This window comes from Kogia breviceps, chromosome 14 (assembly GCF_026419965.1).
Source record: "Kogia breviceps isolate mKogBre1 chromosome 14, mKogBre1 haplotype 1, whole genome shotgun sequence".
NCBI lineage: Eukaryota > Metazoa > Chordata > Mammalia > Artiodactyla > Physeteridae > Kogia > Kogia breviceps.
In genome coordinates, this window is record NC_081323.1 from 15553025 (window position 1) to 15576208 (window position 23184).

At 48.1% G+C, this 23184-nt stretch overlaps 2 protein-coding genes across 13 annotated transcripts in view; one reads left to right on the forward strand and one right to left on the reverse strand.

Moving 5' to 3' along the window:
* ADA (adenosine deaminase) overlaps positions 1-3989 on the forward strand; it is a 29197-nt gene extending 25208 nt beyond the window's left edge. For 2 of the 7 annotated variants that reach the window (XR_010836377.1, XR_010836380.1), the window contains 3 exons: positions 1450-1579; positions 2007-2292; positions 2759-3989. Coding sequence is in view for 3 of the 7 variants with exons in the window: in XM_059037825.2 (XP_058893808.1) it covers positions 1450-1579; positions 2190-2292; positions 2759-2772 (247 nt within the window). In the remaining 4 variants the exon portion in view is untranslated. Of the gene's footprint in view, positions 1-1449; positions 1580-1725; positions 2293-2758 lie in introns of all 7 variants that reach the window. The other 5 variants (XM_067012337.1, XM_067012339.1, XR_010836379.1 and 2 more) reach the window with 4 other exon arrangements.
* Positions 3568-23184, reverse strand: part of PKIG (cAMP-dependent protein kinase inhibitor gamma) — a 109893-nt gene continuing 90276 nt past the window's right edge. For all 6 annotated transcript variants that reach the window (XM_067012342.1, XM_067012345.1, XM_067012340.1 and 3 more), the window contains 2 exons: positions 7271-7444; positions 3568-4296 (listed from right to left, as the gene is read on the reverse strand). In XM_067012342.1, the coding sequence (XP_066868443.1) occupies positions 4217-4296; positions 7271-7421 (231 nt within the window). In that variant the 5' untranslated portion in view covers positions 7422-7444 and the 3' untranslated portion in view covers positions 3568-4216. The remainder of the gene's footprint in view (positions 4297-7270; positions 7445-23184) is intronic.

Genomic DNA, 23184 nt, shown 5'->3' on the forward strand with positions numbered 1-23184 from the left:
AACTTGCTTATGAGGTCACCAGCTATTGGATAGCACAGCTGGGGGCCCTGTAGCTCATCCAGCTGTAGCAGAATGCCCTGCTACCCCAAGGGAAACTTCCACACTCCAGATTCTACCTCCTAGGAATTAGGAAGATGAGTCTCTCTTGCTCATGTGGTCTCTGCTCCTGGCCCCTCTGGGCATTCCCCCAGCACATCCTGAAGCTTTCCCCAGGAGAGCCTGTCCCGTCCCACCCCACCCCACCCCACCCCACTCCTGCCCCATAGGCTTAACTAAGAAGCTTTGGCCCTTCTTCAGGTTGCCCTGGGACTGAGCCCTGGGAGAGGCCCCAGGAGGGAAAAGCTGACCCAGAAGTTCACTAAGAACTCAGGGTGACCATATTCAGGCCAGCACTGATGGTCTGTCCGCCAAGCTTACGAGAAGGAGAGGAGCTTGGGCTCGCTCACACTCTGATTGCAAGGTGGGCCTGAGCTGCTTTAGGAATGTGGAGTGTGCAGTACCTACAGGACACCCAAGTGGAGGCTCTTGGAGGCATGTGGGCATACAGCCTGTGGGCTGGAGAAAGACTCAGGGTCACCTAAAGAGAGACGGTGGTTGAAGGAGAAGTGTTGGCCTCAGCAGACAGGGGAGCAAGAGGGCCTAGGATTCTGGTAACTGACTGAACTGCTGAACTGAATAAGCATTTTCAGAACTCTAACGGAAAACTGATGAAGTCATAAAAGTGCTATCAAAAGATCAAGGTACAAAAAATTAATTACATGGGACTGAGTGAACTGATAAGGATGATTATAATTTTTGTGATTTTGTTTGAATTAAAAAAAAAAAAAAAAAAAGGGGCCTAGGAGAGAATCCAGAAGGACAGTGACATTGAAGGCACAGGCAGAAGGAAAGCCAAAAGTGCGGTGTCCAAGAAATCTAGGGAAAAGGTCAACAGTATAAAATTCTGCTCCACAAGTCAGGTGAGGTTAGAGCTAGGAAAAGTCCATTGGATTTAATAAGATGGTGGTCAGGGATTATGCTAAGAACAGTCCCCATGGCGTATCTGAAGAGTCAGAGCCCAGGGGGCGCTGAGGACGGTTGGTGAAGGGGGGCAGACAACTCCCGCAGAGTGCGGCCGTGAAGGAGAGGGCCAGAGAGGTGGGTAGCTAGAGCGGGCTGTTGCTTTTCTGGCCTCGCCAAGCCGGCCCCTCTCCTGCCTTTGCCTGGCTCTGGCGTGGCTGGCTGGCTTTAAGTCTTGAGTTGCTAGTAATGTGGCCTTGGACAAGTCACCCGAGTTCCCTGAATTTGTGTCTTCCTCTGTACAATGAGGAGAACTTCCAGGCCTGTCCAAGGGTGCCGCGCGGTTCAAAGGAGGGTGGATGTCCACGTGCAGAGACTGTTTACGCAGCAGTAACGGGAGGTGCTTCTCCCCCTCCCCCTCCCCCCTCCCACCCCCCTGCATTTGTCCAGGTTCAAAAACGACCAGGCTAATTACTCCCTCAACACGGATGACCCACTCATCTTCAAGTCCACCCTGAACACTGATTACCAGATGACCAAACAGGACATGGGCTTCACTGAAGAGGAGTTTAAGAGACTGGTGAGTGGGTGTGTGCCTTGACTCTGGGCCCTGGGAGTGTGTGAGGCCCGCAGGTCCTGGCCAGGGCCCGGAAGCCCTGGAGAATGAGGGGTGAGTCTGCTGCAAGAGGCCAGGCCAAGGCGGACCTGGAGTTCGATGCCTTCCAGAGAAGACATCTTCGGCTGAGATCCCGACCTAGGACTGGGTTTTTTATCCTCTGCTTCGGTCAAGTGCCTTGAAAGACTCTGAAAGCTGTCAACCATCTCCCCAGAAAGGTGTGCTCAGCTATACATTCTGTACACACTTTTCAGGCCTTGATTTCAGTGGTTCTGATATCCCAAGTCTGTCCCTGAAGGACTGTCTCTCTGGCGCCACACATCCCACCCTGTCTCTCAAAGGTTTCTCCAACCTCCTTCCCACATCTGTGTATCACGTCCTGCCACTTTAGGAACACAGAACCTCACAGTCTCTGCTCTGGCAGTTGCTGCCGCGTGACCTTGGACAAGGCCTCCCCACTCTGAGCTTAATGACTTGCCCATGTTTAATGAAGAAGATGGACTGTCACTAGATTGCTAAGGACTCCCTTCTGTGCTCTCTGGTTTCACACTGTCCGCCGTGCTGGCCCTTCCAGAACATCAATGCGGCAAAGTCCAGTTTCCTCCCAGAAGGTGAGAAGACGGAGCTTCTTGACCTGCTCTATAAAGCCTATGGGATGCCACCTTTGGCCTCTGCAGGTATGTTTCTGACTGAGCTGCTGGGCTGGTGCCCTGCCCTGGCTCCCACCTGGCTTTCCGGGGACTTCTAGCAAGATGCCCTCCCTTCCTCTCCTGGGCAGCACCAGGGATGCGTGATGACTCCCTGGCTGGTGGTCCTCCCTCACTGGACAGGCTCACTTTCTGCATAATGCTGTCTCGAGGCTGGTCTAAGGAGGAGACTTTCTCAAGCCCACTCCCAAGGTCTTGGCAACTTGAGGCATCTCCAGGGCTGCCCAAAGCCAAGGGCAGGGAGTTGAGTCCATGGTGCCGCTAGGTTCTGCTTCCTTCCTTCCTGTGTGGCCTTGACAGAGCCTTTCCTTGCTCCAAGCCTCGGTCTCCCCATCTGCAGAAAGCGGTTCCTCTCCGGCTCTGAGGCTCTGTGATTTTTAATGTCCTGGCTACTACAAGTTGCCTAATCTTTCTGCTTCTCTTACTTGGCGAGCAGGGCAGTGTCCCTGAAGACATCGTGGCCGCCTCCGAGAGTCCTCACCCTGTGGATGGAGTCTTCACAACTCTGGCTTAATCGACAGGCTTCCCTTTACTCCTTCCAGGGAGACTGTGATTTCCAGAGTCAGCTGCTGATGCTCGTGAAGAAGCCCACGTGCCTATTTCTGTACACACACATACCTCCGCCTGGCTGTGTCTCTCCTCTGATTGTGTGCCCGGGCCAGGATCAGGGCCTGTGGCTGGCTGAATCTGAATCCCTCCCTCCTAGGGTGACCCGCGCTGAATATCTGGTGCTTAATAAAGAAACCAACGGCTGGGGTCGTGCAGCATGTGGTGTATGGCGCTGCGGTCGGAGCGGGCCAACCTCGGTTTGTGGAGAACGGAAGGAGCCCCCGGGGCCCCCAGACGCAGGCAGCCTGCCCAGCAGCAGGGTCCCGAGAGCCCGGTGGGGTCTGTGAATGGGAAGAGGGGGCAAAGCAGGGCCCAAAGCCTGCTCTCCATCCAGAAGAACCAGGCTTCTCTTGAAGGCTTATGTGCTTAAATGCTCCCTAAACTCTTAACCCCTTCCTACTCTAGGTCCTAAGCGGGGAAACCTTCCTTTTGGGTTCCCAAAGCTGTGAATTGGGGTGAGAGAGGGAAGATGATTCTTCAGATACTGGCCTGAGAAGTGGTGCCGGCGTCTTCTCAGGTGCTTCATTCTGTGGAAGCCTGGGGCAGCGATGGGTCCCAGCCAATCCTGTCCTTTGGGGAAACAAGGCCCAGCCCCTGCTTTTGCTGTTTAAAGGAGAAATAATCATCTTAAACCTATCACACAAATCATCAGCATTTATTTCCTGGGTCCTAGGTGTCACTTATGTTGGTAGAAAGGGCAAAGAGTTAATCAGAGAGTTTTGAGCACAAGATCCCTTCCCTAAAAATGGATCTGTGAAGCTCCATGAGGGAACCTCAGAGCTGCATAGATGGTCAAAGAGTTTAACTTACAGTGGCTTCCAAAATAAAAGGTGAATTGTCAGCTCCCTCCCTCTCTGCTGAGAAAAGGTTTAAAGTTTCTAAAAAGTTTAAAAGTGCTTCTTAAAAAAGGGGTAAGAAGGTCCTGACACAGAAGGCTGGCTGGGCTGGAGAAGAGGGGGCACAGCTAGAATGCGGTCCCTGCCCAGGCTGTCCACCCAGGTGGCAGGACCCAGCCCCCGAGTCCCAGCACCTGCTGAATAAATAACATCCTGTGGCTACAGCGTCTTGAAAGTGTACCCGGGCAAGTGAGGAGGTGGAGCGCGGAGCCGGGGGGTGGGGGCAGAGGGCCTTCCCAGGGTAGGGGCCACAGGAGCCTCTGGGGCTGCCTTTCAGTCTGGCCTGCTTTGCCTGGAACACACTGCTCAGAGGAAAGGTTGCTGGGCCAGTGCCAGGGCTTTCCGTCCACGGCGCGTCTCTCTTCCAGCCTCCTCGGGCAAGGTCATGTTCAAGATGAGGTGGTCCCATCGCTGCTCTTGGGCTGGTTGCTACCTTCCTTGTCTGGGGTGCCCACCTCCGCCTGTCCTTCTGCAGAGGAGAGAGAAAGGAGCATATAAACAAACATCATGCGTAGAAGGAGGTCCAGAGGGGCCCAGCCACAGCAGTAACAGTGGATAAGCCCTGGGGAGCAGGACGGGAGCTGGATTGTGGGGGGGGGGTGGTGGTAGCTAAAGGGAACTTTAGCCTAGTCTGTAACATTTTAATTTCTACAAAGAAAATGTGCACCTGCTGTTACTAGTATAATTAAAGTGAAGAAAAGGCCAGGATCATGGATGGATGCTTGTAGCTGGTGAGGGTCAGGATATTTGTGTGGGGTGTCTAGAATCCCAGCATGTGCTCAGCAAACGGTAGTTCCTGTAAGACAGAGAAGGGCATCAGAAGGTGCCAGCCCAGGAGCACCAGGGGTGGCCTGCAGCAGGGGCTGGGGCGAAGCCTGTCGCTGTTTCACTGTGCTGTGTCCCCACCAGACCACCCCCATCTCCCTCTCTGGCCTCTGTCTTTGCATCCTTAGGCTAAGCCCTTCACGTGACTAGGGAGAAACTACCCTGCACCCAGATCCCGAGGCTGCAGACTGGCAAGTAGTTTCCATGCAGTCATACAGCAGCCTGGAGGTGTGATGAGGGTCACGAGACGCCTCGGATGAGATAAACAAGGCTCAGAGAGGTGAACCGAGCTGCCTGAGAGCCCACCAGTGGAGGGAGCAGTGTCCCTTCCACTAACTAGAAGGCTGCCGCCTAAAGGAGCGCCCTCTAGGGTTTGTAAAGACCCATCACTGACGCCGCCTCATTCTGCCCTGGCAACTGGCTTCAGAGGTGGGGTTAGTGGTAGTGAGGGGTGCAGGGAGAACTTGGACACCTGTGCCTCAGGTCACCTCCTATCATGGGGCAGGGCCTGTAGCAAAGGCCGGGTCCCAGAGCGTCCTTCTGGCTCACTGGAAGCCTGACCAATTAGACCGCACTTCGGGCAGATTTCCCAGTCTGTGATGCCCTAATTTGGTCCGAAGCCTCCCGCCCTGGCGAGCAAGAATATTTTCGTTAAATTCCGCAGTAACTGCCGCTCTGCCATTTCCTTGCTGTGGGACCTCAGGCAACTTATTTAATCTCTCCAAGCCTCTGCTTCCTGATCTATGAAGTGAGGATGATGACATCCCTGCCCCTCTGTGGTCACCTGGCACATGGGACAGCTCAGCCAGGGGCAAGGCTTCCTGTGCGCAGGTCCCAGCTCTCTTCTGACCCACAGAGAGGTCCCCAAGCATTCTCCTCTCCAACCAGCACCCCTGGGACTCCCTGAGGGCAGTTTCAGAGCATGATTCAGAAACCTTCCCGGCCACGTGCTGCCAAGCAGTGCGTTCACGTTCCTTCATGCCCTGCTGGTTGTTTATGTTTCATTATTCGGCCAAGTAAGGAAATGTTTGTGCTCCCCACGTAAGGAAACATCAGAGAAGACAAAGGTTCGCACACAAAGGGCTTGGGGAGCGTTAACACACATGACTTGGGGAGGCCTGGCGGCCAGGCCTCAGGACAGGCAAAGGCTGTGGCTCCTCCTCCCCGGCCCGGGCTCCGCGTCAGTTTCCCGGGAGCTTTAGGCATATAGATGTTCCAGGGCCGGCAGGATCAGAACCTATATTCTCTGTACTCCCACTCCCTTGGTGAGTCCACTGGACTGAGCACGGCTCGCAGACGTGCCAGTGAAAGCTGCTTATTGCAAGGCCTACTGGAAGGCTCCTCGGCCAGTCACTCTGGCCTGCACTGCACCAGGAGCACTTCACTGCCTTGCGGTGCGCACTACTCCTTCCTCAGGTCCCCCTTTTAACTGTCCGTCACCCTGGCAGACAGCCGCCAGGACGCCAGGCACCTCGGGGATCTCGAATCGGACGGGGGTGGGAGCAGGCATTAGAGGGCCTGGGTGGGTGGATGAGTGGCTACACTGAGTTGAAGGAGACAGAAAACCGTTCACCAGAGCAGACGCAGGCGTCCTGGCAGCAGGCAGCTGGGCGTGCTGGTCAGTGAACAGCCACTGACTAGGCACCTCTGCCGGGTGCCAAACGCCACCAGGCACCGAGGGCCCGGCATGCGGATCCCAGAGGAGAGGCCCTGTGCTCAGGGGTCTGTGGAGGCGGCCAAGAGAAGAGGCGCCTCCCCAGCCAGAGAGGGGAACGCGGTCAGAGACGGCTTCTCAGCAGAGCGGTCCGGGCCTCTAAGAAAAAGGAAAAGCCAGCCCGGCAAGGGGAGGGCAGGCAGGACCAGACAGAGGGAGAATGCGGCAAGGCCCATCAGGGGCTTCCAGGAAACAGAAGTCCCTTGCTCGGGCTGGACCAGAGGCGCAGGGGAGAAAGATGGGAGCAGAGACTGGAGGGGAGCAGGGTCAGACCCGGGGTGGCTCCCATGCCGGGTGAGGAGCTCGGGCCGCAGGACGAGGGAGGGCTGACGGACCGCTGACGGGACCGCACGCGGAGGGAGGGCGGGGTTCCTCGGGGAGCCAGGACTGGTGAGGGATGTTCTAGCAGAGGAAACCGTGAGATGAAGGGGGGTGGACGCAGGGGCAGCAGCACGATGGGACAGGGGATTTAAATGAACCCTGCTGGCAGCTGTCCGGCAGGAGGGCTGGGGCGGGGGTGGATCAGGAGGGCCCGGGCAGAGGCCACTGCGGTGCTGGGAGTGGCCTGAGCCAGGTGGTGGCTGTGGGGACAGAGAGAAGCGGAGGGACTGGGGAGGGACCTTGGAGGAGAACTGACAGGGCCTGTGGGTGGACGGCGAGGCTGAGGGGTAAGGGAAGCACCGGGACGCCTGGCCAGAGGGTCCTCGTGGCCTGAGACGCTGGCACGCTCTAGCCTAGGGAGTGGCTGCCCTCTGCCACCGACTGTGGGCCTGGGGCCTCATTTAAACGCAGTTTCTTCTCTGAGAAAGAGGGGGCAGGCTAGGACTTAGAGGCCAGTCCCAGAGCCCAGAAGAGGGTCTCCCACCACGAGTGCTTGAACCCGAGAGTACCCGCGGGTTCTGACCTGCGCCCTCGAGGGCCAGCTCGCCCATGTCGCCAGCCAGCTTCCGTACGCTTACGGCCTCGGAGTCTCCCTGGATGTCAGGGACTGCGTTCCGGCGGCCCGTCCGGTCACAGGAGATGAAGTCTGAGTAGGAGGACTCGACCTCCATCATGCCTGTCGCATCGCTCTTCAGGCCTGTGGGGACAAGGGCAGGAGGGCAGAGGTGAACCCTGGTGCATCCTGCACAGAAGACTCAGCTTGGGGCCCGGCACTGACGTCTTTTGACAAACTGACAATTATTGCCTTGCTCGCTAACAACAAAACAGAAAGCACAGAAAAGTAGAAAGAACAAAATAAGTCATGCATAATTTTATACCCCCAAAGCCACAATCAACGTTTTAAAGAACATCTCTTGTGCTTTCTTTCAGTAAAGTTCATGATAACTATCTACACATTTATCAACACCATGTACCAGGCACTGGCTAGGGGCCACAGATGTAGCAACGAACAAGTCAGCCATGGTCCTTGCCCTCAGGGAGCTTACAGTCTACTGGGTCATTTAGCGTAATTACCTAATACCTAAGTAATTACCACAGTGCTCCGGACTTCCAGGGAGAAGGCAGGGTACCAGAGTGACTACCAGGGCCTGACCAAGGCTTGGGGGTCAGGGAGTGACATTTTAGCCGAGATCCTAGGAGGAATAGACAGACAAGGAGTGAGGGGAAGAGCATGTATGAAGGCTCTGTGGAGCAAAGGCACAGTGGGATGGAAGAAACGTAAGAGCCGTGGGCTGGGGAACTGTGGGAGAGGGGCCAAGACAGCGAGGATGCTGCTGAGCTGGGCAGGGGCCCGATCACATCTTCAATTTGGTCCCTGAGGGGTTGAGGCTCATGAATGTTCAGGTTAGCATTTTCAAAGATGACTCTGGCACCTAAGGTGAGCAGACCTGGATGGAGGCCAGCTAGGGGGCTCCTGCAAAAATTTAGGTATGAGAAGATGCTGGGTGAAGCAGGGATGGGAAGGTATTGCATGCAAATAGAAGTCAAAAGAAAGCGGGAGGTAGCAGTACCTATATGAGACAAAATAGACTTTAAAATAAAGGCTGTTGTAAGAGACAAAGAAGGAAGGACACTACATAATGATCAAGGGATCAGTCCAAGAAGAAGACATAACAATTGTAAATATATATGCACCCAACATAGGAGCACCTCAATATATAAGGTAAATACTAACCATCATAAAGGGAGAAATCGACAGTAACACGATAGTGGGGGACTTTAACACACCCCACTTTCATCAACGGACAGATCATCCAGACAGAAAATCAATAAAGAAATACAGGCCTTAAATGACACATTAGACCAGGTGGACTTGATATTTATAGAGAATTCCATCCAAAAGCAGCAGAATATACATTATTGTCAAGTGCACATGGAACATTCTCCACGACTGACCACATGCTGGGCCACAAAGTGAGCCTTCGTAAATTTAAGAAAAGCGAAATCATATCAAGCATCTTTTCTGACCACAATGCTATGAGATTAGAAATAAACTACAAGAAGAAAACCGTAAAAGACACAAACACATGGAGGCTACACAATATGCTACTAAACAACCAATGAATCACTGAAGAAATCAAACAGGAAGTCAAAAAATACCTAGAGAAAAATGAAAACGAAAGCACAATGATCCAAAACCTATGGGATGCAGCAAAAGCAGTTCTAAGAGGGAAGTTTATAGCAATACAATCCTACCTCAAGAAACAAGAAAAATCTCAAATAAACAACCTAACCTTACACCTAAAGTAACTAGAAAAAGAAGAACAAATAAAACCTAAAGTTAGTAGAAGGAAAGAAATCATAAAGATCAGAGCAGAAATAAATGAAAATGAGATGAAGAAAACAATATGAAACTAAAAGCTGGTCCTTTGAAAAGATAAACAAAACTGATAAACCTTTAGCCAGACTCATCAAGAAGAAAAGGGAGAGGACTCAAACCAATAAAATTAGAAATGAAAAAGGAGAAGTTACAACCAACACCACAGAAATACAAAGGATCTTAAGAGACTACTAACAGGGACTTCCCTGGTGGTCCAGTGAGTAAGACTCCGTGTTCCCAATGCAGGGGGCCCGGGTTCGATCCCTGGTGAGGGAACTAGATCCCACATGCATGTCGCAACAGAGAAGCCCACATGCCGCAACTAAATATGCCACAACGAAGATCCTGCATGCTGCAACTAAGACCCAGTGCAGCCTAAAAAAGAAAGAAAAGGACTACTACAAGCAACTGTATGCCAATAAAACAGACAACCTGGAAGAAATGGACAAATTCTTAGAAAGATACAATCTCCCAAGACTGAACCAGAAAGAAATAGAAAATATGAACAGACCTATCACAAGTACTGAAATTGAAACTGTGATTAAAGAACTCCCGATAAACAGAAGTCCAGGACCCAATGGCTTCACAGATGAATTCTATCAAACATTTAGAGAAGAGCTAACACCTGTCCTTCTGAAACTGTTCCACAAAACTGCAGAGGAAGGAAAACTCCCAAACTCATTCTGTGAGGCCACTATCACCCTGATACCAAAAGCAGACAAAGATCCCACACAAAAAAAGAAAATTACAGGCCAATATCACTGATGAACACAGACATAAAAATCCTCAGCAGGGACTTCCCTGGTGGCGCAGTGGTTAAGAATCCGCCTGCCAACGCAGGGGACATGGGTTCGAGCCCTGGTCCGGGGAGATCCCACATGCTGTGGAGCAACTAAGCCCATGTGCCACAACTACTGAGCCTGCACTCTGGAGCCCACGAGCCACAAATACTGAAGCCCACGAGCCTACAGCCCGTGCTCTGCAACAAAGAGAAGCCACTGCTTGCCACAACTAGAGAAAGCTCACATGCAGCAACAAAGACCCAATACAGAAGAAAAAAAAAACCACCTCAACAAAATACTAGCAATCTGAATCCAACAATACATTAAAAGGATCATACACCATGATCAAGTGGGATTTATCGTAGGGATGCAAGGATTTTTCAATATCAGCAAACCAATCAATGTGATACACCACATCAACAAACTGAAGAATAAAAACCATATGATCATCTCAATAGATGCAGAAAAAGCTTTTAACAAAATTCGACACCCATTTATGATAAAAACTCCCCAGAAAGTGGGCTTAGAGGGAACATACCTCAACATAATAAAGCCATATACGACAAACCTACAGCTAACATCATACTCAACAGTGAAAAGCTAAAAGCATTTCCTCTAAGACCAGGAACAAGACAAGGATGTCCACTCTTGCCACTTTTATTCAACATAGTTTTGGAAGTCCAAGCTACAGCAATCAGAGAAGAAAAAGAAATCCAAATTGGAAAGGAGGTAAAACTGTCACTGTTTGCAGATGACATGATACTATACATAGAAAATCCTAAAGACACTACCAGAAAACTACTAGAGCTCATCAATGAATTTGGTAAAGTTGCAGGTTACAAAATGAATACACAGAAATCTGTTGCATTTCTATACAGTAACAATGAAAGATCAGGAAGAGAAATTCAAGAAGTAATCCCATTTACCACTGCATCAAAAAGAACAAAATACTTAGGAATAAACCTACCTACGGAGACAAAAGACCTGTACTCCGAAAACTATAAGATGCTGATGAAAGAAATCAAAGACAATACAAACAGATGGAAAGATATACCGTGTTCTTGGATTGGAAGAATCAATACTATCAAAATGACTATACTACCCAAGGCAATCTACAGATTCAATGAAACCCCTATCAAATTACCAATGGCATTTTTCACAGAACTAGAACAAAAAATCTTAAAATTTGTACAGAGACACAAAAGACCCCGAATAGCCAAGGCAATCGTGAGAAAGAAAAATCAGGCTCCCTGACTTCAGACTATACTACAAAGCTATTGGCATCAAAACAGTATGGTACTGGCACAGAAATAGAAATACAGATCAATGGAACAGGATAGAAAGCCCAGAAATAAACCCACACACCTGTGGTCAATTAATCTATGACAAAGGATGCAAGACTATACAATGGAGGAAAGACAATCTCTTCAATAAATGGTGCTGGGAAAACTTGACAGCTACATGTAAACACATGAAATTAGAACATTCTATATAACACCATACAAAAAAATAAACTCAAAATGGATTAAAGACCTAAATTTGAGACCAGATGCTGTAAAACTCTTAGAGGAAAACATAGGCAGAACACTCTCTGGCATAAATCACAGCAATATCCTTTTTGATCCATCTCCCAGAGTAATGGAAATAAAAACAAAAATAAATGGGACCTAATTAAACTCAAAAGCTTTTGCACAGCAAAGGAAACCATAAACAAAATGAAAAGACAACCCACAGAATGGGAGAAAATATTTGCAAATGATGTCACCGACAAGGGATTAGTTTCCAAAATTTACAAACAGCTCATGCAGCTTAATATCATCAAAACAAACAACCCCATCAAAAAATGGGCAGAAGACCTAAGTAGACATTCCTCCAAAGAAGACATACAGATGAAGAGGCACATGAAAAGATGTTCAACACCGCTAATTATTAGAGAAATGCAAATCAAAACTATAATGAGATCACCTCACACCAGTCAGAATGGCTATCATCAAAAAAATCCACAAACAACAAATGTTGGCGAGAGTGTGGAGATAAGGGAACCCTCCTACACTGTTGGTGGGAATGTAAATTAGTGCAGCCACTACGGAAAACAGTATGGAGGTTCCTTAAGAAACTAAAAATTGATCTACCATATGATCCTGCAATCCCACTCCTGGGCATATACCTGGAGAAAGACATGGTCTGAAAGGATACATGCACCCCAATATTCACTGCAGCACTGTTGACAACAGCCAAGACATGGAAGCAACCTAAATGCCCATCAACAGAAGAATGGATAAAGAAGATATGGTACATATATACAATGGAATATTACTCCGCCTTTAAAAAAGAATGAAATAATGCCATTTGCAGCAACATGGATGGACCTAGAGATTGTCATACTGAGTGAAGTAAGTCAGAGAAAGAGAAATATCATATATCACTTATATGCGAATAAAAGAAGATACAAATGAACTTATTTACAAAACAGAAACAGACTCACAGATTTAGAGAATGAGCTTATGGTTACCAGGGGGGAAGGGTGAGGAAGAGGGATAGTTAGGGTGTTTGAGATTGACGTGTACACACTGCTATATTTTAAACAGACAGAACTTCCCTGGTGGCGCAGTGGTTAAGAGTACGTCTGCCAATGCAGGGGACACGGGTTTGAGCCCTGGTCCGGGAAGATCCCACATGCCGCGGAGCACCTAAGCCCGTGAGCCACAACTACTGAGCCTGTGTTCTAGAGCCCGCAAGCCACAACTACTGAGCCCACGTGCCACAACTACTGAAGCCCGCGTGCCTAGAGCCCATGTTCCACAACAAGAGAAGCCACCACAATAAGGCCGCACACCGCAATGAAGAGTAGCCCTGGCTTGCTGCAACTAGAGAAAGCCTGCAGGCAGCGACGAAGACCCAATGCAGCCCCCAAAATAAATAATAAATAAATAAATAAAACCTTACTTAAAAAAAAAAAAGTATTGTGCTGAAAATGGATAACCAACAAGGACCTACTGTACAGCACAGGGAACTCTGCTCAATATTCTCTAACAACCTAACTGGGAAAAGAATCTGAAAAAAAACCAGATACATGTGTATGTATAACTGAATCACTTTGTTGTACACCTAAAACTAACACAACTTTGTTAATCAACTATACTCCAATATAAAATAAAAAGTTTAAAAAAAACCAAAGATGGTGGGTGCAGGAAGGAGGTGGTGATGGACAGACACATTCTAGATGTAATAATCTGGAGGATGAATCACCAAGACTTGGTGTTTGGCTGACGGGGAAGTGAGCTTTCTGACATGAATAAGTAGGTGGATGGAGGATGGTTCGTGAGATGGGGGATGGGTTGGGAGGAAAGACAGGAAATTAGGAGTTACTGCTACAGAGATGGTGGTTAATAGCCCTGCTGGTTGATTTTACAGCCGAGAAAGAAAACAAGAGAACCACATATATAAAGAAGAGCCATATACATGTAAAAAAGGATTTGTTAGATCATACTACAGTACACTGTATTTTATAGCTTACTGTTTGAAACTCCCTAAAACATGTCATGAAGGTTCCCTCTAGATGATTTTTGTATATGTACCATGATATATTTTGATGAGTCCCCTAGAAATGAACATGGAGGCACTTTCCCATTTTCCATCACTATGGACAGCACTAGGTCTTTACGTAAATATTTGTGCCTATGTCTAATTAATTCCTTAGAGTATATTCCTAGAAGTAGAATTGCTAAGCTAAAGGGAAGGGTTTAATAATATTTAAGACACATTATTTTGATACATTTCCAAGTTGCTTTCCTGAATGACATAATGGTATTTATAATAACAGAAAAAGATGAGGAAATAAAACATAAATTCAGTTCTGTTCCTATTTATATTCCCACCAGCAGCCTGTAAGACTGCCCGTTTATCTGCACCCTTGTCAACAATGGGTATTGCTATTACATATATATTTTTAAAAGACTAATCGGCTAGGGGAATACGAGTATCTCTCTTCGAGCACCTATGATTTCCTGAAGGCAATCAAGTCACACAAGTCAGGCCGTGGGCTCTGGCCACTTGGCACACCCTGAGTTAGCAAGGGGATGGGGGGTGGGGTCTAAGCCACTGGCTTGACCAGGAGCTCACAGTCCTCTAGGTGAGATGGGCCCAGCCAATTCCAGTTTTAGACACATGTAGGCAAATGCCAATGCTCTTTATAGTATGAGGATGTTTACTGCACATCCTAGCTCAGTGACAGGGAAGCTCCCAAAGGTCCCTCAAAAGGCTCGGCAGTAAACGAATTATAAAGTATTTAAAAAAAAAATACCCTGCACCAGATGGACCTGTGCTGATGGCAAAGTGTCTGAGATAAACTGTTAACTGCAAAATGCAGGTTGCAAAACAACACCTTAAAGAAAACCCAGTTTCAACTCATACAACTCAACAACAAAAAAACAAACAACCCAATCAAAAAACAGGCAGAAGACCTAAATAGACATTTCTACAAAGAAGACATACAGATGGCCAATAGGCACGTGAAAAGATGCTCAACGTTGCTAATTATTAGAGAAATGGAAATCAAAACTAAAATGAGGTACCACCTCACACCGGTCAGAATGGCCATCATTAAAAAGTCAACAAATAACAAATGCTGGAGAGGGGTGGATAAAAGGGAACCCTCTTACGCTGCTGGTGGGAATGTAAGTTGGTGCAGCCACTATGTAAAACAATATGGAGGTTCCTCAGAAAACTAATATGATCCATATGATACAGCAATCCCTCTCCTGTGCATATATCCAGACAAAACTATAATTCAAAAGGATGCATGCACCCTTATGTTCATAGCAACATTATTCACAATAGCCAAGACATGGAAACCACCTAAATGTCCACTGACAGATGAATGGATAAAGAAGATGGATACATTTGTACAATGGAATACTCCTCATCCATAAAAAAGAATGAAATAATGCCATTTGCAGCAACATGGATGTGACTAGAGATTATCATACTAAGTGAAATAAGTCAGAAGGACAAATACTATATGATATCACTCATACGCAGAATCTAAAATATGACACAAATGAACCTATCTATGAAACAGACGCATAGAGAACAGACTGGTGGTTGCCAAAGGGGAGGGGACTGGGGGAGGAATGGAGTGGGAGGCTGGGGTTAGCACATGTAAGCTATTATGTACAGAATGGATAAACAACAAGGTCCTACTGTATAGCACAGGGAACTATATTCATTATCCTATGATAAACCATAATGGAAAAGAATATGAAAAAAGAATGTATATATGTATAACTGAATCACTTTGCTGTACAGCAGAAATTAATTTAACATTGTAAGTCTATACTTCAATTAAAAAGAAAGAAAGAAAGAGAACCCAGTTTCTATGGGGAAAGACAGCAGATACAAGAAAAAAAACCTTGCCAAGTGTGGTACTTTGTGTCTAAGGGGAACTTTCACTTCTAAGACTAAATTTTTATAATGGTAGGAGTTTTTATAAGCCCAAGTTATTGTGCAACGCTTTCAGAAAGTAACTGACATTGGCAGGAAGCAGCTGGAAAGCAGCCAGGGTGGGGCTCAGTAACGTGTGTGTGTGCGCGCGCGCGCGTCTGTGCGCGCCCGCGCATGCACTGTGTGAAAAGAGGGGCTGGCCACTATGGAGGGCTGGACCACATCTCCCCACAGCACCTAGCTCAGAAGAGACACCTAAAGAATAAACTAGGGGCAGTCGAAGATCAGACAGGGGAGACAGGGAGGCATCCTGCAGTAGACAGAGAAAAGAACAAGGGATGTGACCTTGTGCTATGAACCTGGCTCTGCCACCTGACCCTGAGCAAGACTGCCCCTCTCTGGGCCTTCGTTACCAGATGTGTAAAAGAGAATAAAGGCGGGGCCCGAATTCTGTTTAAGGCAGCCCCACAGCTCCAGCAGGGGGCGCACCCAGCCTATTTTTCTAAACTGCCTTGAGAGAAAGAAGTAGCCCCAGTTGTGTTTCCGGCTCTTTCTCAGCAAAAAAAACTCTGAACTCTCTGAAGTCCCAGAGCTGGTTCTTCTGTAGGTCACAGAAGTTTCACTTCTACACTCTCCCTCTGGGGAAACTGCTCAGAGCTTGAGAACAGGGCAGTGGCCTGTTGCAATAACAGTAGTAACACAGAATAAAAATTATGATGACAGTTCTAACAATAATCATAAAGGTAACACTCATCAAGTCATCATGTTTTCCATACCTCGCTTACTAAATTGCCACAACAGCCTCTGAGGTCTGCGAGGTGAGTTTATAACCACGACTTGGGAAGGTCTCAGGCGGACCCACACCTGCCGGTGGGAAGGAGACACTGGGCAGGCCACGCCAGCTCCCGGGCCCCTTCTCCTCAGTCCTTTTCCTCCAACTAGACCGTTGGCTCCACGCGAACTGGTATTCCTGTCTGGATTTTCACCAGGCCAGACTGAAAGGCCTAATCCTGGCAGCTAACCATATGCTTCTGGCTGCTCCAATCTGGCTGCTCAGATTCTCAACCAGGGCCTGGCAAAGAGCAGGTACTAAATAATTACTTGCCAAATTAAATCTGAATCCCTCTGTCTACCTATCTGTCTATCTTCCCTCCATCCCTCTTTCCCTATCTGTGGAAACCATAAAGTGACTCACTCCTTTGGCCAGTGGGAAAGGCCTCTGTCCACCACAGATGGCTGTGATGATGTTCTGGTCCAGGATCTCTAGCATCTGACACTGGGGATGGATGGAGTTACAAGCTCCACCTAAAAGGCCAGCTTCCTGCTGGAACTGACACCCTGGGGCTTTGGCTCCGGCCCTTGCCCGGCTGACCTTACAGGCTGCCCAGGGTAGGAAGCCGACTTCCCTGGCTCGAGGAGGGAAGCGTACCGAGCTCAAAGGCCAATGCTGCAAAACACCAACCGTGGCCAGTGTGCTCTGGCTGCCACCGCCATTCCCCCAGGGAAGGCCAATTCCCTGGGGAGCTCTCTGACACACGGCACAAGCACAGGATTTCCTTTTTCTTCAACATTTGTATTCTTCCCTCACTCTCTGCTCTTAAAAGTCAACAGCAAATGGGGAAACATAAGAAAGAATCCTCAGAGCTGGAAACTGCATCAGAAAAACGGTAATTCTCAGACTCTGTTAAGGAGAGTATAAATGCCAGGACCTCTCTGAGGAGTGACTTAACATGATACATCAAGAAACCTCAGCTTTTTTCATATCCTTGAGCCACTGAGTCAGCTTGTAATACTTTTTTCTAAGAACGTAATCCATGTTGTGCATGAGGATAAATGTTCAAAGATGTTCATCACAGTATTACTTGTAACAGTCGAAAACTACAGACACCAAAATGAGCTCCTAAGTGGGCATGTCACATGTCCTAAATGGACACTAGAGAAATATATACATATTTAACTAATCTGTATCCAAATGAAATACCATTCGGGTATTAAAATGTTTGTGAAGTTTTTAAGAGACAGGGGGAAATAGATTGTTCACACAGATTGTTCACATAGATTGTTAAATGAAGAATCTCAATGATATGATCACATATCAATATTATTTAATTAAATTATGAATGATTTTTAAATTTTCTGTATTTTGTTTTTCAGTGAAAGCATTCACTTTATTTTTAAATTCTTTCATTTCTGAGTATGTGTGTGTATGGTATGAAACTCAAAAAGTACGAAAGGAGGGACTTCCCTGGTGGCGCAGTGGTTAAGAATCTGATGCCTGCCAATGCAGGCGACATGGGTCCGAGCCCTGGTCCAGGAAGATCCCACATGCCACGGAGCAACTAAGCCCGTGAGCCACAACTACTGAGCCTGCACTCTAGAGCCCGCGAGCCACAATGACTGAGCCCGCGTGTCACAACTACTGTAGCCTGCGTGCCTAGAGCCTGTGCTCCGCAACAAGAGAAGCCACCGCAATGAGAAGCCCGTGTATCGCAACGAAGAGTAGCCCCCGCTCGCCACAATGGCCTCCTTGGACTCAGATACCTTCCCCCCACCAGGCAAGCAGTTTCTTGTGACCTCCCAAGATAATCCAGGCAACAAACATATTCCCTCCTGCCCTCCCTTCCTTTCTTCTTCTTTTATTTAAAACAAAAAGTTGTTTCCCATCTCGCTTTTTTCATTCAAAAATACTTCCTGGAAACAATTCCAGATCATCCTGAAGCCACTGCAGCACTGATTATATAAAAACTCTAGAAACAAACCCAAAGTCCTTATACTACAAGATAACTTATTTTTTTTAATCGGTTGCATGGTGTCTGCTGTCTCACTGCTGTAGACCAATTTAATGATTTCTTGAGTGATAAACTTTGGGGTTGTTTCCATAAAAGCAGAATTGCCACATTAAAGGATATGTAAATTTAAAAAATTGAACAGAGCCAAATTTTCCTCCACAGCAGTTAATTCCCATCGGACGTATGTAGAGAAGAGCACTTTGTGGTGCCACATTCTCATCAACAGTCTTTTCCCCCCATCTGAAAGGCGAGAACAGTCCCCCGCTGTTCCAGCTTGTACTGCTCCTGGGTGCACAACTGAGCATCTTTCCATGTGTATTTCCTTTTCTGTGCATTGTTTATTCAAACCCTTTTGCCCATTTTTCTGTTAGATTGTAACCCTTTTTCTTATTGATTTGTAGGAGTTATTTATATATCAATATTAAGACAATTAGTCTTTTGCCTTAAGAGGCATTACAAGTATTTTTTACTTGTTATTTATTCTCTGACTTTATTTCTGACATTTCTCCACATGCACATTTTTTCTGTTCATGTAGTCAAACTGATCCTGGTTCTGGATCATACTTGGAAATGCCTTCCCCGTTCTGAGATTAGTAAAGAATCCTCCCTTGCTTATTTCTTGTAGTTTCATGGCTTTATTTTTCATATGTAAAACTCTGATTGATCTGAAATTTATTTGCTATGAGGCATAAGTTAGAGATCGGCCTTAATTAATTTTTTCCACTTATCTCAAAACCATTTGTGGAATCATCAACCTGAAAGGGCTCCCCGAGCTCACGGAGACAAGCCTCTCATTAATAGCTCGGGTAAGTGAGGTTCAGAAAGGGAGAGGGACTTGCCCAAAGTTCTTGATTCAGGAGTCCGACCTCCTGGTCCAGAGCTCTTCCTCCCACACCTTATTGCACCCCCGGGAGTCCCCAGCAACAGGACAATTCTCTCAGGGGGTGTGCGGTTGGAAGGAGGCATCTATCTAGTACCGGCGTGCAGCCCGGCGTCCCTGTTTACTGGCTTGGAGACCTTGGACAACCGCCTTCATTTTTCTGGATCCCAGCTTCCTCCTCAGCAACGTGGGGGTCACAATAACACCTCCTGCTCAGGGGGCTCTTGTGAAGGCAATGGGACAATGTGCTCGGAAAGAGTCTGACAAGATGTGTGGAAGGGAAGAGGCGTGCGATTAATAAGTCATTACTAGGGTCCATTCTCACTGGGTGACTTATCAGTAACACTGTCCTACCGACACTTTCCTTCAACTTCTTTGTTTTTGCTCTGTGTAGCGGTGCGTAGAAGGCCAAAACTTACACTTCTTTCTTTTGTGCTTTATGGTGCTGAGTGAATATAAGTTCCACAAAAGTGGCGCCCTGGCTGACACGTGTACTGCTATATCCGAAAGGCCTAGCACAGAATTGAAGCCCAATGAATATTTAATGAATGACTAAATAATAGAAGATGGTCTAGATTCCAGGGGAGAGCAAAGGATGTGCAGCTCTGCATTGTAACAGTGGCCAAGAGGCCTTAAAACAGTGCCTCAATCTCCATGCAGCAGGGTGAGCCCACAGCTTCCTTTTCCCTGTCTGAATAATAAGGTTGAAATATGATCTCTAAATCTCTTCCAGTCCAGACATTTCATTCATTCATTCATTCATTCGGTCACTGTTTACTGAGCACTTTTTATATGCCAGGCACTATGCCAGGTATGGGGTATACATCGGAGACTAAAAAGACATTTACAATGTGGTAACAGAAAAAGGCACTGGAAATCAAAACTGCAATGGGGTCTCACCTCACACCAGTCAGCATGGCCATCACCAAAAAGCCCACAAATAATAAATGCTGGAGCGGGTGTGGAGAAAAGGGAACCCTCCTACACTGTTGCTAGGAAAGTAAGTTTGGTGCAGCCACTGTGGAAAACAGTATGGAGGTTCCTCAGAAAACTAAAAACAGAACTACCATATGATCCAGCAATCTCACTCCTGGGCATATATCCAGATAAAACTATAATTCAAAAAGATATATGCACCCTTATGTTCATAACAGCACTATTCACAATAGCCAAGACATGGAAACAACCCAAATGTCCACTGACAGATGAATGGAAAAAGAAGATGTGGTACATATATACAATGGAATACTACTCATCCATAAAAAAGAATGAAATAATGCCATTGGCAGCAACATGGATGAAGCCAGAGATTATCATACTAAGAGAAGTAAGTCAGACAGAGAAAAATACCATATGATATCACTTATATGTGGAATCTAAAATAATGATACAAATGAACTTACTTATGAAACAGAAATAGATGCACAGACAGAAAACAAATTTATGGCTTCCAAAGGGAAAAAGGGGGGAGGAATAAATTTGGAATTTGGGATTAATAGGTACACACTACTATACATAAAATAGATAACCAACTAGGTCCTACTGTATAGCATAGGGAACTATATTCAGTATCCTATAATATACTATAATGGAAAAGAATCTGAAAAAGAACATATATATATATATGACTGAATCTCTTTGCTGTACACCTGCAATACTGTAATTCAACTATACTTCAATTAAAAAAGAGAGAGAGGGCTTCCCTGGTGGCGCAGTGGTTGAGAGTCCGCCTGCCGATGCAGGGGACACGGGTTCGTGCCCCGGTCCGGGAAGATCCCACATGCCGTGGAGCGGCTGGGCCCGTGAACCCTGGCCACTGAGCCTGCGCGTCCGGAGCCTGTGCTCTGCAACGGGAGAGGCCACAATGGTGAGAGGCCCGTGTACCACAAAAAAAAAAAAAAAAAAAAAAAGAGAGAGAGAGAGAGAGGCATTGAACAGGTAAATCTATCATCGTGGATTGTGGTGAGTGCTGTGGAAGAAGAAAACAGGTTTCTCTGTGTGTGGACGGTTCAGTTAAGGCTGTATGGTCAGGGAAGGCCTCCTTAAGGATGTGACCTAGGGCTGAGATCTACAGAAAAGCTGGATAGAGGGTGATCCAGGCAGAGTCAACAGCCAACCTGGGTCTAAGTGATCTAACTCCTCCTATCTCAGTTTGAGCCCTATGCGATGCTCAAGAGTGATGTTCTTTTGCTCTTCCTCATCTTCGGGAGGTTTGGGGGCCTTCCCAGGGTGAGGTATTTGACCCTGAATGCCTGGCAGGAAAAAGAAGAGCCCTTATGTTCAGCTTCCCAGACCCTCAGTGGCCCAGGATCAGAGGCTGCGCTCTCGCAGGTGCTTGCCCTGGGCGCCGTCGGGTTTCCCCACGGGGCTCGGTCTTCTCCCTTCTGTTTTTATTCTCCCCCCAGCTCTGTAAACTGAAGAGGCCCCAACCTCTGCCAAGAGCTACATGGTCTGTTCCAAGTCTGCAGCTATTAGTCCTCATTGCTCAGGCAGATTCCATGACAGCACCAAACTGTTTTCCAAATATACCAGAAAGGTCATTTCCTGTTTGGTTTTTTTTTTTCTTTTTAAAAAATTAAATATTTGCAGAGACCATACAAATAAGAAAGCAGACCATTTTGCAATGGACACAGAGCACAGAGTGGGACTTGGTGCCCTGGGACAGGCCTCCTGAGGGGTGGGGAATACGCTTTCTAAGGCTTCTCCGAGGGAAGAAAGGGCCGTGGAAACCTGATGGAAATACCAGGGCCTGGTACCAGCTGGCATTCCTCAAACTCAGAGGGAAGCGGCTTTTCTCTGTGATGGGCAGCCAGACCCACAGAAGCACTGAGGCGGGTAAAGAAGTCAGGGCCCCAGACTGAGCACATTCCCAGAAGCTGGGAAAGGGCAGGACAGCTGGTCCCGGCTACGTGCGGCCTGCTGGGGACCGGCCCAAGCTCTATCTAGTGCCTTAGGGACACCCCCAGAGCAAAGTCGCCAGAGAGGAACCTGTCTCCTGCCAGGGCAGGACCTGATGCCCGAGAGAGGGGCCCCCCAGTGAGGCTTCCTTTGGAGGCAGTTGGGCAGGGCCTTGGCCTCTGCACCCACGGGGCCAGAGACACGCAGCCCCGGGGGCAGGCAGTGGGGAGTCCTGCTTTGGGAGGCCACCGCCAGGTGGGAGGAAAGGGCAGGGTCCCCATGGACGCCCTTCTTCTCAGATCTTCTTAGAGCCCCAGCCCCGCTGCGCCTCCTCCAGCCCGTCGGGCCACTTCCTAACCTCCTGCATGCGGGCCCCTCCTCTGTCAGGGGTCCTGGTGACCCCTCCCTCACCCCCCTACCGGGACCAGGCCTGCGTCCTCTTCTCTATCTGCCCCCTGGGGGGTCCTCCCCCTTTGCCTTAATAGCCTGTGTTCATGATTCCCACAGAGCCCCAAGCCTCTCTTAAGAGCTCTAGATGTGCAGCCTAACTGCCTCCTTCGCCTTTCCCTTGGACAGCTCCCCAGCGTTTCCAACTTCACGCGTCCAGGCACAAGCCCGCTCCCCCCAGCCTCCCTGAGCTCAGGGCCGGCACCCGCTGTACAGGCTGCTCAAGCTGGAAACCTGGGGCCATCACTCCTGTCCAATCCATCACTGGGTCCTGTCACTTCTACTTGCAGAAGAGAGCCTCAACTGCCCCCTCCCCCCTCCACGTGCACCACCTGGTTGCCGTCAATTCGCAGCTGCACCCCTGGTGGGGTCTCCTCACCACCTCCCTGCCCCCTTCTTGCCCTCCACCCAAGTCTGTGTTCTCCACAGGGCCAGGGTGATGTTTGCACATCAGACACTGGGTCATGTGGTTCCCCTGCTTCATTCAACCTTTGATGCTTTTCCATTCCACATCTGGCAAAATCACAACTCTACACCAGCCCCTGACATCCTGCACTGATCTGGCCCTGCCCTCTTCTGCGACCTTTTGTCTCATTTCTACTTTCTTCTTGGCCCATTTTGGTCTTCAGTTCCTCAAACCAGCTCTTGCTGACCTCAGGGCCTTCATGAGACTGCTTATTCTGCCTGGAACATTCTCTGTCACTCTGCTCTTTATAGAGCCTCTTAAGTGGATTCCTGGCCCTGCCTTTTCAAATGGCCCTGCTCTGGGACATTGACACGGGGGCCCTACAGGTCGCGAGGCCTCCAGAGTCCCTGTGC